Source organism: Ranitomeya imitator, chromosome 5, assembly GCF_032444005.1.
Source record: "Ranitomeya imitator isolate aRanImi1 chromosome 5, aRanImi1.pri, whole genome shotgun sequence".
NCBI classification, from domain to species: domain Eukaryota; kingdom Metazoa; phylum Chordata; class Amphibia; order Anura; family Dendrobatidae; genus Ranitomeya; species Ranitomeya imitator.
This window is the reverse complement of record NC_091286.1, coordinates 474,919,613-474,934,714: the sequence shown is the minus strand read 5'-3', so window position 1 is coordinate 474,934,714 and position 15,102 is coordinate 474,919,613. Positions and strand designations below refer to the sequence as shown.

The window sequence follows — 15,102 nt, the reverse complement described above, 5'->3', positions numbered from 1 at the left end:
TTATGTGTTTAACTGAAGGTTTTTCTTAAAGGCATGTGGATCTGGAGGATGTCATTCCAGGCATGTATAGGAGGGATTTGGTGCATCTATCTGATGTTGGTCTGGACATCTTAAATTTGGATTTCCAGACCATCATTGAAAAGTGGCTCTGGCGTTTTGGGGGGGCCTCGCCTTCTTAAGGCTAGGCGTTTGGGAACGTCGCCCGTTGATTTCGGGTGGATTGGGTTATGTGTTTGGATTTCAGCCAGTTTATTCAGATTTTAATGGTTATGCTTATTCTTGGATTAAAATAAAACTTTTATATGTAACCCAAAATAAACGCCACGGCCATTTTATTCCAACCAAAATTTCCTGTGTCACGTGTTTTTATTGGGACTTGTGTTACCATGGACGCCCCCCTTTGTCGAGTGCATGATAACACAGCCTCTCCTTCCCCCCCCCACCCCGTCTCTTTTTGTGGTTTCATGCTTTTAAAACGGTATGGTTTCTGAAGGGTTAAGCATGTTTAGTAAGCTGTGCTGTGCATGAGCAGGTTCTTTCTGGTTTAATCTGGTATGAGTTCCCGCACTTTTTACATGTTCTGATTGGTTTAAACAAAAAGTGCGGGAAGAATTTCATCTATAAAAATCAGCTGTTTTAACGGCTTGTCGCCAGTCACCTGAGGAAGATAAAAGATCCCTCCCTCCCTACCTGAAGTTATGTTTAATTGTTATTTATATTTGTCGTGTCGTTTATTTGTGGGAAAGTCGCCCGTTGATTTCGGGTGGATTGGGTTATGTGTTTGGATTTAAGCCAGTTTATTCAGATTTTAATGGTTATGCTTATTCTTGGATTAAAATAAAACTTTTATATGTAACCCAAAATAAACACCACGGCCATTTTATTCCAACCAAAATTTCCTGTGTCACGTGTTTTTATTGGGGATGTTTTATGGGGCTCGTGTTACCATGAAATCACCCAATCTGTATTATCCCTGACAGATGATTTTGTGAAGAGTTCCTCATACATATTAGTAGGCCAACCAACACAGCTGAAATCAGTGGATTTAGACAACATTTATCCATTGTATACAGGGGCCCAAAGCTGCACTAAAAGACAGCCGATTTGCTTAAAGTACGGTAATTCTTACTCATGTACATACATGTACAATGTATGCTCCACTGAGGATTTTCAGGGCTTCACATCAATGATCGGGCATTGCACTCCTGAGTCTCTCTGGAAATAATCAGTATGTAGCTTCAGCCCTGGGAACTGGAAAGATAAATAACCACTGGAACACCAGGTATGCCAAAATAACCGTTCCACTGCACTCTACCAAAGATCCTAAAATTATCCATTTCACTGTCACCAGGCAACCTGACATTAATCCATTAAATGCCATAGACCAACAGGATTAATGGAATTAACCACTTAATTGCCATAGACTTCCGGAAGTAACAAAATAAATGTCTCCACTTCAGTAGACCACCATAAATAAGAGAAAAAAAACTTAATTGCCTTAAATCTTGAATACAGACATTTATACCTAATTCTAGATTGCCAAAGGGGCTTATAATAATCCATCCTCTGCCCTATGGCAACAGAAATTGAGATATTAAAAGGGTTCTCCAAGAATGTAATAAACTGACCCCATCATGTAATTCAAACTGCTGTCCAAGTCACATTTAAGGGTGCACTCAGCTGACTGCGCATAAAGGACTGAGGTTGTGTTCAGTCAGCCAGAGGAGATTTCTTTCTTCTCATGTTACAGGCCTTTTCATGCAGCACACCGGTATGTGTGATTACAATACAGCTCCTCTGTCAGTTAAGACACAGATCTCGGGAACTGTGTTTCTTCAACAGTTCCTGACATGTGACTAGGTTTGGCTGGCCTTTGAATTATGTGATAGGGGCCATTTTATCACATTCTTGGAAAACCTCTTTAACCTCATCACTGGCCTATACCTTCAGTAATGCAACCGCAAACCTCTTTAGTACCTTCTCACACCAGGGATTCAGTCAATAATCTTCACTGTCCTGGACATAGATGCTGTAAAAGTAATAATTATGCTATATATTAATATTAATTTGACACCATTCTGAATTGCCCAGCTTCAATAGAGCACTACTGTAGTCACTAACTGCCCTGCTCATTAGCTACAAGGGAATGGAGAGTAAACCTATTGACATCATTGTGGTCATATAAAATGTCACCCATTTTTCCATTTAGGGTGTTGTTAATTTTGGAAAGCCATTTAGAAATACTGCAAAGTCACAATGTATAACAGTTTTATGCAGTAATAATAATAATATAATAGACGTTAATGTTTTACCTTTTGTGGTGCATTAATAACTCCAATACCATATCCATATTGCAGAGATCCCAGCACAGACGTGAACACAGCAAAAATCAGGGTCCCCGTCAGGCTCTAAAGAGTAAAATAAGACAGAATTAATAGAGCTGGCTATTTATTATTCAATAATTTGTTAACTTTCGGATCTCTGCCTGCATTTCTATTGTGCATACCTGTCTCTAGTTTGTTCTAATAGTAATTTTTATCTGAATACATTATTAGGCTGCTTTCAAAGTATTTGATGCTTTTTATTAAAACTGAGCAGGTTAAAAGAAAACGCAATAGATTCTATTCCTTTCTGGTTATAACTTAATATAATGAAAAAAGTTTTCAGATGTTATTTTTGTTTAGACTAAGTCAGAAGTAGATCATACAGATAAGATAATATAAAGGAAATAAAACCTGCAGCAACACAAAGAAGAAGAACAACCATAGATCAAACCAATATTATATAGTTATAAAACGCTATATATACAATAGCTATACAAAACAAGAAGAGACAGACCTATTAGCAAGCATCATGAACATAGACCAGGTGTGCAATAGTGCACTGGAACATACAAGTACACAAGTTGAAATATAACAGTTAATAGATATAAGCAATTATAATGATGGTGTCATATAAAGACATGTTAGGCTGTATATATTCTTATAGATATCCACTAACCGCACAAGTTCAGTAATATGTGCTACACTAAGTAATATAGCAGTGCTCTACAATGATATAAAATACACGGAGTATTACCCTGCATAGCATGATGGTATAACATAGGATAGAATAGGAATAAAGCTATTCCATTGAATTGTAGCTGGAACTAGTCACATTCAGTGCCCATTACTGTGTCATATTTAACAGTAATAAACAGTAGTGTAGCTACCGGGGTGGGCAGAGAGGGCCCAGCCAGAGCTAGGCTATTTTAACTATATTGCCATGCTGCACACGCCGACACAGTTACATTCTGCATCAGAGCAGGGAGAATCGATCTCACTGCTCTGCCACCTGGCCGCTATGGGGTCCCTGGGTAGGTGGGGGGTCCGGTGTCCGCAGTGGGCCCCCCACCCGTCATCACAGGGCTGGATGCCGATACAGTTGACCGCATTGATGAGAGAAGGAGCGTTTCACTCCCTTTCCCATCATCCCCCTCTCAGTGTCTGACTCAGACACTGACAGCCGGCACAATGATTTCACTACCCGGTGCCCACTGTCAGGAGATGAGCAGGAGCTCAGAACAGGAGAGGAAGCAGGAGAAAGAGAGGTGAGCATTGGATTTTTTTTTTATGGAGGTGCATTATAGTAAGGTCTGCCTATGGGGGGCTGGATTATATTACAGTCTACCCATGGGGAGTGCATTATACTATAATGAGTACTATCAGGTGTATTATGAAGGCCTATGGCGAGTGCATTATACCATATTGAGGACTATCTGGTGCATTATACTATATGAAGTGGCGTATCTAAGGGGGGCTGCCGGGGCATGTGCCCCGGGCGCAGCCGGCAGGGGGCACAGTCAGGCCGCCTAATTTGGCGGTCCGCAATATCTCCCCCGACAGCTGCATTCTGCCACCCCCCGGATTGAGAGTCGGCTGTTCTCTGTGCCGACTCGCAAGCTGACAGCCGGCACAGAGAAGTTGCAGCGCACCGGCTCCCAACATGTGCAGACATACTGCATGTGCAGCCTGTGCGGCTGCACTGGGGTCCGGTGGAGATGGAGGGGGGCCCCTGCAGGGTGGCTGCTGTTGTGAATTCTGTGGTCGAGCTCCCTCCTGGGGTCATGAGTGGTACTTCGGCTGGTTCTGTCTATGAGCTTCCTCTGGTGGATGTGAGTGGGGCTGCGGCTTCTGAGTTTCCTTCCTCAGGTGACGAGGTTAAGTCGTTAGGTGCTGCTCTATTTAACTCCACCTAGTTCTTTGTTCCTTGCCTCCAGTCAATGTTCCAGTATTGGTCTTGCTCTCTCCTGGATCGTCCTTGTGGCCTGTCTTCACTGCATAAGCTAAGTTCTGCTTGTGTTTCTTGGTTTGCTATTTTTTCTGTCAAGCTTGCTATTTTGGTTTTTCTTGCTTGCTGGAAGCTCTGGGACGCAGAGGAAGCACCTCCGTACCGTTAGTCGGTGCGGAGGGTCTTTTTGCGCCCTCTGCGTGGTTGTTTGTAGGTTTTTGTGCTGACCGCAAAGCTATCTTTCCTATCCTCGGTCTATTCAGTAAGTCGGGCCTCACTTTGCTAAAACCTATTTCATCTCTGTGTTTGTATTTTCATCTTTACTCACAGACATTATATGTGGGGGGCTGCCTTTTCCTTTGGGGAATTTCTCTGAGGCAAGGTAGGCTTATTTTTCTATCTTCAGGGCTAGCTAGTTTCTCAGGCTGTGCCCGAGGCGCCTAGGTCTGGTCAGGAGCGCTCCACGGCTACCTCTAGTGTGGTGTGATAGGATTAGGGATTGCGGTCAGCAGAGTTCCCACGTCTCAGAGCTCGTCCTATGTTATTAGTAACTATCAGGTCACTTTGTGTGCTCTTAACCACCAGGTCCATTGTGTTTCTGAATCACCAGTTCATAACAGGCTGCAGCGGGCAGGGAGAAATCCCTGCAGCTCTGCTGCCTACAAGAGAAAATAGCAGTGGAGCTGCAGCGATCTGTCTTCCTGCCCGCGCTTCCTCTCACACAGGCAGTGCCGCTGGATGACATCATCATTCAGCGGCCGGCTGTCAGAGGAAGGCGATGAGATGCTGCGGCAGAGCGTGTGGAGAGGTTGAGTTGTGTGTGTGCGTATATATATATATATATAGAGAGAGAGAGAAAGAGAGAGGTGCTGTGTGTGTGTGTGTTGTGTGTGTTTGTATAGAGAGGTGAGAGGTGCTGTGTGTGTATATGTAGAGGTGAGAGGTGCTGTGTGTGTGTGTTTGTAGAGGTGCTGTGTGTGTGTTGCGTGTGTGTGTGTGCATGCGTGGCGCTGCGGGTGAATGTGCAGAGAGGTAAATGGTTTTGTGTGTGTTCGGGGAGGAGAGGCGAGGGCTGATGGGAAGAGGGCAATAATTGGGATGGAGGGGGAGGTGGAAATGATGAATGTAGTGGAATGGGCAATAATGGAGGTGGCAATGATGGAGGTGGAATGGGCAATGATGGGGGTGCGGGGAAACAATGATGGAGGTGGAAATTGGAGTGGGCAATGATGGTGGTGGGGGAGAATGCAATGATGGTGGGGGAGGAGGAAATCATGGAGGTGGTGGAAAGGGCAATAATGAGGGGGGAAGAAATGATGGAGGTGGTAGAATAGACAAGGATGGTGGTGTTGGAAAGCACACTGATGATATTGGAGGGGGGAAATGATGGAGGTGGTGGAATGGGCAAGTATGGTGATGATGGCGGCGGAAAGGACAATGATGATGCTGGTGGAAAGGACAATGATGGGGATGGTGGGGGAAGAGAAAATGACGGATGTGGTGGAAAAGGCAAAGGAGGAAATTATGGAGGTGGTGGAATGGGCAATGATGTGAGTGCTGGGGAAGGCGGAAATGATGGAGGTTGTGGAATGGGAAATTATGGGGTGGTGGGGAGAAAGAAATGATAGTGGTCGTGGAGAAGGCAAAGATGGAGGTGATGAAGAGAGCAATGATGGGGTGGGGTAGAGGAAAATAATGGGCATATATGAGGAAACAGTACAGTAGAATGGGGGGCATGTATGAGGAAACAGTACGGGGGAATTGGGGGCATGTAGGAGGAAACAGTACTGGGGAATAGGGAGCATGTAGGAGGAAACAGTACTGGGGAATGGGGGCACATCTGAGGAAACAGTATGGGGGATGGGTGCAGACAGTATGAGGAGCGAATGGGGAATGTATGTGGACACAGTATGAGTAGCGATGTGAAAAATGTATGTGGACAGAGTACGGGGAGTGAGGGTGATGGGATGTGTGCAGACACAGTATGGGGAGTCAGGTGAGCAGGCAGTGTAGAAAGTGAGGGGGTAAATATATGAGGAGACAGTATGGTGAACAGGGGGATGTGAGAGGAAACAGTATGAGGAGGGAAGGGAATAGTGTGAGGAGACAGTATGGGGGAGAAAGGTGATTGGGCACAGAATAGAAAATGAGTAGTGGGGGCGTAGCATGGAGGGACAGTGTAAGGGCAGAGCCAGGAGGGGACAATATACCAAGGAGGGGGAGTGTGATGAGAGTACAGTATAAATACTGGGCCCTATAGGGGAACACAGTATGAGAGAACAGTGTGAAGAGGGGGCTGGTATGGAAAGGAGAGGTCAGTGTGAAGAGAACGACTCCAGGGATGACTTCATCTATAAGGTACCTGGATGTAAATGTTAAGTAAATAAGGCAGCACACTGCAGCGCTAGAACATGCAAACTTGAAAAACGAAATTTGAACTGCATTACTGCACTAGAAATATGAAAAATGAGAGCGTTTAGCGCATAAAAATGGCCAATTTTATGTGTACCTGGTAGCCCCTTTACGGCATCTCTCTTATACCAGGTCCTACACTTGCCTTACCTCGCTTAGAATAAACATCTCCATCTGAATGGGTACATGTGAAACCTCTTCCTAGACCAAAATTCTCTCTCTCTGTGGAGGGGTATCGGACCTGCTGTAATTAAAACACCTGTGGCTAGGAGGCGGAGTGCACGATCAGAAGGCTAGAGAATACATTTCAAAAACCTGACCGGCACATCCAAACATAGACTCAGTGTGAACAGGTGCTGAACCTAGAGTCACCAACTCGTATATAGTTAAGTAAATAAGGCAGCACACTGCAGCGCTAGAACATGCAAACTTGAAAAACGAAATTTGAACTGCATTACTGCACTAGAAATATGAAAAATGAGAGCGCTTAGCGCATAAACATGGAAACGCTCTCATTTTTCATATTTCTAGTGCAGTAATGCAGTTCAAATTTCGTTTTTCAAGTTTGCATGTTCTAGCGCTGCATGGACATGTCCACTGGCCAGGGAGAATCCTAAAAGTGTGCAGTGCATTAGTTGTGAGAATTCAGAAGCCTGCGATGCCAGGATTCAGCTCTGCAGGTTCCAGTAGTCGTCACAAGGACACTTCACTCATATGTGACTTTCATACTTATGGTCCTGTGACAACGAGCTTCTCTTCTGCTTCTCTCAGTTTTTCACTGAATATTGAGAGCATTAGGGAGAGCGGCTCGTCGGTACATGACTAAGTGTGCAAATCGCATATGTCCTTGGGAAGGGGGGCGTCAAATTGAATTCTCGCCCCGGGTGCCAGAAACCCTAGATACGCCTCTGACTATATGGATGCAGTGTCCAGATGTTACAGCTTAGTGGGTGGGATTTTAAGAAATCCCATGAACACTATGCATCCAGAGACGCCGCGGCTCACCTGCGGAGACGGACATGCGGTGCATCTCTCTAGACCGCAGCATGTCAATTTATCTTGCGTTGATGCGAGTCTCTGCAAGATAAATCTCACCCATACAATGTATTGACGTGGTGATTCCCCACGGTTCAATGAACACATGCGGATTCACCTGCATTAAAAAGCCAGCAGCAATTTGGATGCAGCGGACATGTGCTGCGCGTCCGTAGCGCTGCCAATTGCTAACCGTGGTAGCATGGCCTAAGTGGGCGATGGTCACGTCTATCAGATATGGTGTTCCTCCTCCAAAGGCCACCCCTGACTGCTCCAGGCAGAGGAAGGAATGTAGGAAAAAACACACTTTAGAGAGCTGCCAGATCTAGAGTGAATATGGGGGAAAGTTTAGTCGTGTCTCAGTGAAACTTTATTATATGATAATGTTCACACACAACATCCACTTAAAACTCCAACACATTTTGAACTGTGAATTAGACCTATTTGTTCGAAACACAATGATATTTTAATTATACAGTGGGGAAAAAGTATTTAGTCAGCCACCAATTGTACAACTTTTCCCACTTAAAAAGATGAGAGAGGCCTGTAATTAACATCATAGGTAGACCACAACTATGAATCATGGGGCAGGATGGATACGATGGAGAAAAATGGGGCAGGATCATGGGGCAGATGGGGAAGGATCATGGGGCAGGATCATGGGTATGATGGGGCAGGATCATGGAACAGATGGGGCAGGATCATGGAACAGATGGGGCAGGATGGGGTTATCATATGGGGCAGGATGGGACATCACATGGAGGCAGGATGGGAGAACATATAGCTGTAGCCAGGAATGAGACACACAAGGGCCAGGATGGAGATATTACTGCAGTGAGGTATTTAATTTTTTGAGGTAAGTGTTTTAAATGGGGGAGGTGGTCCTGTTACTGTGCAGAACAACACTGTCGCCTTTTTTTTCTTCATCTGGTGTAGCTTAAAATTTGGGAAAAAAATAAATAATGTGTTATGCAAGCTGTGCTCTAGATAACTGTGTTATTTTGTGCAGAGACAAGCCCTGGCTGGAAGAAGTGACAGCGATCTGTGCTGGATGAAGATGAAAAGCAAAGATGAAGGACTTCACCTAGAGACGCCACTGGTGAGCCAGTGTGTTACCTGTACACTGACACTGTATACTATATACAGCGGTCCTGTGTACAATGTCACCAGTGATCACTGTATTACCTGTACACTGACACTATACACAGAGCTCCTGTGTATAATGTCACCGGTGATCACTGTGTTACCTGTACACAGACACTGCAGACTAAGTACAGATCTCCTATGCATAATGGCACTTATCTCATAGATTGTAAGCTTGCGAGCAGTGCCCTCACTCCTATTGGTACCTATTGTGAACTGTGACTTTCGTTATGCGATAATGTCTATTGTCTGTACAAATCCCCTCTATAATTTGCTGCGGAATAGGTATAAATAAAATTATTATTATTATTATTATTATTATGATTATGGTGATAATAGTATTGTGTTTTTTATTACTGATCAGTATTTTAGCATTCAATCACTATGTGGTGGTAATATGTTGTACGGCCATGGTGTGGCGGTATATGTTCCTTGCATGTGGTATTATTAGTCATCATGTGGTGGTAATATGGTGTCTGTTAATGGTGCAGTGGTATTTGTCCCCTGTATGTGATATTATTGGTCATTTTAAGAATTGAAAAATAAATAAAAATATACCTAAATTGTATTGAATATTTTAACAAATGATTATCAGGATAGAGTAGAGTATGGCCCGGCCAAAAGAGTCTACTTTGTCGTGGTGGCGGCTTAAAAAAATCTTTTGACTGTGGACAGTTTGAGGGGTGGAGGCGGGGCTGGGGTGGAGTCTGGGTGGAGTCTCAAGGGGGCCCCGAAAATTTTGCCAGTATGGGGCCCCGAAATTCCTAGTGGCAGCACTGATCCGAAGCACACCGCCAGGGCAATGAAGGAGTGGCTTCGTAAGAAGCATATGAAGGTCCAGGAGTGGCCTAGCCAGTCTCCAGATCTCAACCCCATAGAAAACCTTGGGAGGGAGTTGAAAGTCCGTGTTGCCCAGCGACAGACCCAAAACATCACTGCTCTAGAGGAGATCTGCATGGAGGAATGGGCTGACATACGACCAACAGTGTGTGCCAACCTTGTGAAGACTTACAGAAAACATTTGACCTCTGTCATTGCCAACAGATATAACAAAATATTGAGATGAACTTTTGTTAATGACCAAATACTTATTTTCCACCATAATTTGCAAAATAAATTTTGCCAAATCAGACAAGGTGATTTTCTGGATTTGTTTTCTCATTTTGACTCTTATAGTTGTGGTCTACCTGTGATGTCAATAAAGGTTCCATCACATTAAGCGACGCTGCAGCGATATAGACAACGATGCCGATCGCTGCAGCGTCGCTGTTTAGTCGTTGTGTGGTCGCTGGAGAGCTGTCACACAGACAGCTCTCCAGCGACCAACGATGCTCAAGTCCCCGGGTAACCAGGGTAAACATCGGGTTACTAAGCGCGGCCCTGCGCTTAGTAACCCGATGTTTACCCTGGTTACCATTGTAAATGTAAAAAAAAAAAAACACTACATACTTACATTCCGGTGTCTGTCGCGTCACCGCTGTGCTTTACGGCCAGCCGGCACTGACACAGTGCAAGGAAGCTGACGCCGGGGGACGCGACAGACACTGGAATGTAAGTATGTAGTGTTTTTTTTTTTTACATTTACAATGGTAACCAGGGTAAATATCGGGCTACTAAGCGCGGCCCTGCGCTTAGTAACCCGATGTTTACCCTGGCTACAAGTGAAGACATCGCTGGATCAGCGTCACGCATGCCGATTCAGCGATGTCAGCGGGTGATCCAGCGACGAAATAAAATTCTGGCCTTTCTGCTCCAGCGATGTCACAGCAGGGGCCTGATCGCTGCTGCGTGTCAAACACAACGATATCGCTATCCAAGACGCTGCAACGTTACGGATCGCTATCGTTATCGTTCTAAAGTTGCTCAGTGTGAAGGTACCCTTACAGGCCTCTAATCTTTTTAAGTGGGAGAACAGATTGTGTGCTGGACTGAACTTCACCAGTTTTTTTAAAGCGATAACTTACTGATTTGGCTGGTCCATGCACCGACAGAATGGGACACAATTTGCAGATGCAGTGAGGCGGTGTGTCTTATTTATCTGAGAGAAAGTGAAGAGTGACCAGAAAAAGTACAAAGCTTTCAAGAAGTGGATCAGACAGAGTGAGAAAGTCCTGGGAGAGAAGTGAAGCCAGTGAGGACCTGAATATATGACACAAGAGTCTGCCCAGTACACTGTAAATACGTCAGGCTATATTCACATATAGCGTTTTTGCAGCATTTTTCTACACCCAGAACCTGCTTTCTTGGCAGAAAACTGTTGCATTCAAGATGCAGGTAGTGCTACGTTTTTGGAGCGCATTACATATGTGATTTATCTACATGTTTAATAATGATAGTCTTATTTAGCAAAAACACAGCAAAAAAAAAAACACTGCAAAAGTGCAGCGAAAACCTGTTTGGGATATGTTGGGGTTTCCATTGGAATCCTGTTTTTCGGGGATTACTATGGGTACATTAGAAGAATAATTTTCTCATCATTGTGCAGAAAAGTATTCACAGGAATTACAACAGAAAGCCAGACGCAGTGCTCATGGAGCATACTGTATGTGTGAGCCTAGCCTTAAGGTACCTTCACACTCAGCAACTTTACAACGAGAACGACAATGATCCGTGACGTTGCAGCGTCCTGGATAGCGATCTTGTTGTGTTTGACACGCAGCAGCGATCTAGATCCCGCTGTGATATCGCTGGTCGGAGCTAGAAGTCCAGAACTTTATTTGCTCTTCAGGTCGGCGTGTATCGTCGTGTTTGACATCAAAAGCAACGATGCCTGCAATGTTTTACATGGAGCTAACAACCAGCTACAACGATAAGTGAGTCGCCGTTACGTCACTGGATCGCTCCTGCATCGTTCTGGAGCTGCTGTGTTTGACGTCTCTACAGCGACCTAAACAGCGACGCTGCAGCGATCGGCTCGTTGTCTATATCGCTGCAGCGTCGCTGAGTGTGACGGTACCTTTAGATAATTACACTTTATGGCTCTTGCTGTTGACTTTGTCCTCCCCCTCTGTGTTGTGATGGGTATCTTGAAAGGAATGCATTCCCAAGACTAAGGGTACCGTTACACTAAACGACTTACCAACGATCACGACCAGCGATACGACCTGGCCGTGATCGTTGATAAGTCGTTGTGTGGTCGCTGGGGAGCTGTCACACAGACAGCTCTCCCAGCAACCAACGATCAGGGGAAAGACTTCGGCATCGTTGAAACTGTCTTCAACGATGCCGAAGTCCCCGGGTAACCAGGGTAAATATCGGGTTACTAAGCGCAGGGCGGCGCTTAGTAACCCGATATTTACCATGGTTACCATTGTAAAAGTTAAAAAAAAAACAGTACATACTCACATTCTGTTGTCTGTCACGTCCCCCGGCGTCAGCTTCCCTGCACTGTGTAAGCGCCGGCCGTAAAGCAGAGCGGTGACGTCACCGCTGTGCTCTGCTTTACGGTTGGCCGGCGCTGACACAGTCAGTGCGGGAAGCTGACGCCGGGGGACGTGACAGACAACGGAATGTGAGTATGTACTGTTTTTTTTTTGTTTTAACTTTTACAATGGTAACCAGGGTAAATATCGGGTTACTAAGCGCGGCCCTGCGCTTAGTAACCCGATATTTACCCTGGTTACCAGTGAACACATCGCTGGATCGGCGTCACACACGCCGATTCAGCGATGACAGCGGGTGATCAGCGACCAAAAAAAAGGTCCTGATCATTCCCAGCGACCAACGATCTCCCAGCAGGGGCCTGATTGTTGGTCGCTGTCACGCATAACGATTTCGTTAACAATATCGTTGCTACGTCACAAAAAGCAACGATATCGTTAACGAAATCGTTATGTGTGAAGGTACCTTAATGTGAAGAAACACAAGGTCCAAAAAGGAATCTTTGCAAAGGAACAATATTCCTTACAGGAGCTAGACCCAACTTAATATAAATATTTTTCCAAAATCACAATGTAATGTAGAAAGGAAGAAAAGTGTCTACATGACGTCTGCAGAGACTCATGGGGCTCAGCATTTTCCAGAGGTGGATAGTACAAAACTATTGAGCTGCAGGCATGTTAGCAAAGACCCCATAGGGGTAGCAGTGGAAAGGCATTGCTATTCCCGCAGGGGGGAAGTAACACTGTTCTTTTTTTTTTTTTTTTTTTTTTACCCAAAGCAGATGTAATTTGTTTTCATAGATCCCAAATGTAACCTTGTGGCATAGTGGCAGTCAGGGATATTCAGCAGACACCAGGACTGCAAGCTGTAGACCCAAAGCTGGATCCAGGACTGTTGGGATCTATGGATTTATTTTTTGCTCATCTATTAGTTAAAGCAGCTAGATATTTTTAAATTTTTACTCAAATTCACTATATGAGGTCTTGCTTTATGGTTTCTGTAAGGCCATGTTCACACAAAATGTAAATACTGTGTTTTTGATTTTTGCAGATGTCTGCAACAAACTATATAATAACAATCTCCTCTGGTTATTGTATTTTTTATGCTTTTTTTCTGCATATTTCCTTTCATTTGATGTATTTTTGGTGCAGATTTGAAGCAGAATTTTAATGTGTTTTTTTATAGTAGAGAAAAGCTTTGATTTACACTTAAAAATGCAACTATATTTTTTACATGCATTTTTTTCACACAACCCATAGAAGCCTAAAGAGAAAAAAAGGAACTAAACTGCACAGCTCAGCAGCGGCATTAGACGCACAAAGGGTGCAGTTTTCATGAAATCACATCCGATTTGATTGGACAGTTTAAGGCAGCAGAATTTCTTACCAAAAAAAGCAGCATAAAAAGACGCAACAATTGCACTATATGTGAATATGTCATAAATATCCTAAGTGGATGTGATTTCATGAAAACTCCTGCCCACTTTGTGTGTAAAGACACTGTTAGGCTGCCGTCACACTATCAGTATTTGGTCAGTATTTTACATCAGTATTTGTAAGCCAAAACCAGGAGTGGGTGATAAATGCAGAAGTGGTGCATATGTTTCTATTATACTTTTCTTCTATTTTTTCCACTCCTGGTTTTGGCTACAAATACTGATGTAAAATACTGACCAAATACTGCTAGTGTGACGGCAGCCTTAACCCCTTAATGACCGCCAATACGTCTTTTAACTGACCTGAGATATAAGAGAATAGCCTCCCCATACAGGTGACAATCCAGCAGCTGTCAGCTGTCCACTAAAGCTGACAACTTGCTGCATCAGCCACGATCAGTGTTGGCACCGTACATATCTGTTTAACCCCTTAGATGCTGCTGTCAATAGTGACTACATCATTATAAATGGTTAACAGAGTGTGCAGGCTTCCTCTTTATCCCAGTTGGTGCCCTCAGATCATGATTTTGTGGTCCTGATGTTTGCGATGGCAATTCATGACCAAGTAGCGGCCTTAGAGTCTGTCGGCTGTTGTAACCTGTTCAGACGTTACCGACATTTATGTGGTAAAAATACACATTTTCATTTCTGTCATACCACTTTGCATTAATTCCTCTAGAGCACCTGAAGGGTTAATAAACTACCTGACAGCAGTTTTCAATATGTCAGGGGGTGCGGTTTTTAAAATGGTATCACGTTCGGGGGTTTCCCAATATATGAGACCCCTAAAGTCACTTCAAACATGGATAAGTCCCTAAAAAAATAAATGTTGTAAATTTCCTTGAAAAAATGAAAAATTGCTGCTACAATTTTAAACCTCCTAAAATGCTAAGAAAATAAAATAACATTTTACAAATGGTGCTGATGTAAAGCTGATATGTGGGAAATGTTATTTATTAATGGTTTGCTGAGGTATGACCATCTGGATTAAAGGGATAATCATTCAAACTTTGAAAATTGCTAATTTTTTAAAATTTTTCTCAAATTTTTGATATTTTCTATAAATAAACACAAAACATATTGACCTATATTTACCATTATCATAAAGTATAATGTGTCACGAAAAAACAATCTCAAAATCACTGGGATTTGTTGAAGCGTTGCAGAGTTATTACCACATAAAGTGACACTGGTCAGATTTAAAAAATTTGGCTCTGTCACTAAGGGGTTAAACTGTGCTGTTTTGTTGCATTTTTTAACTATAGGGCTCTATGTGGAGCCTATTAAAAATGCATGTGAAAAAAATGCTGTTGCTTTTTTAAGTGCAGAATCAAAGCTCTTCAGTACTGTAGAAAACAAACATTAAAAGTCTGCACCAAAGATGTTCAAATAAGGGATAAAATACGGAAAAAAAACACCGCAAAAAC

General features: G+C 43.7%; 1 protein-coding gene across 1 annotated transcript in view; it reads right to left on the bottom strand.

Moving 5' to 3' along the window:
* Positions 1-15,102, bottom strand: part of SLC2A2 (solute carrier family 2 member 2) — a 110,978-nt gene that overhangs the window by 74,854 nt on the left and 21,022 nt on the right. The window contains exon 2 of the mRNA XM_069727331.1: positions 2,313-2,408. Coding sequence (XP_069583432.1) covers positions 2,313-2,408 — 96 coding nt within the window. The remainder of the gene's footprint in view (positions 1-2,312; positions 2,409-15,102) is intronic.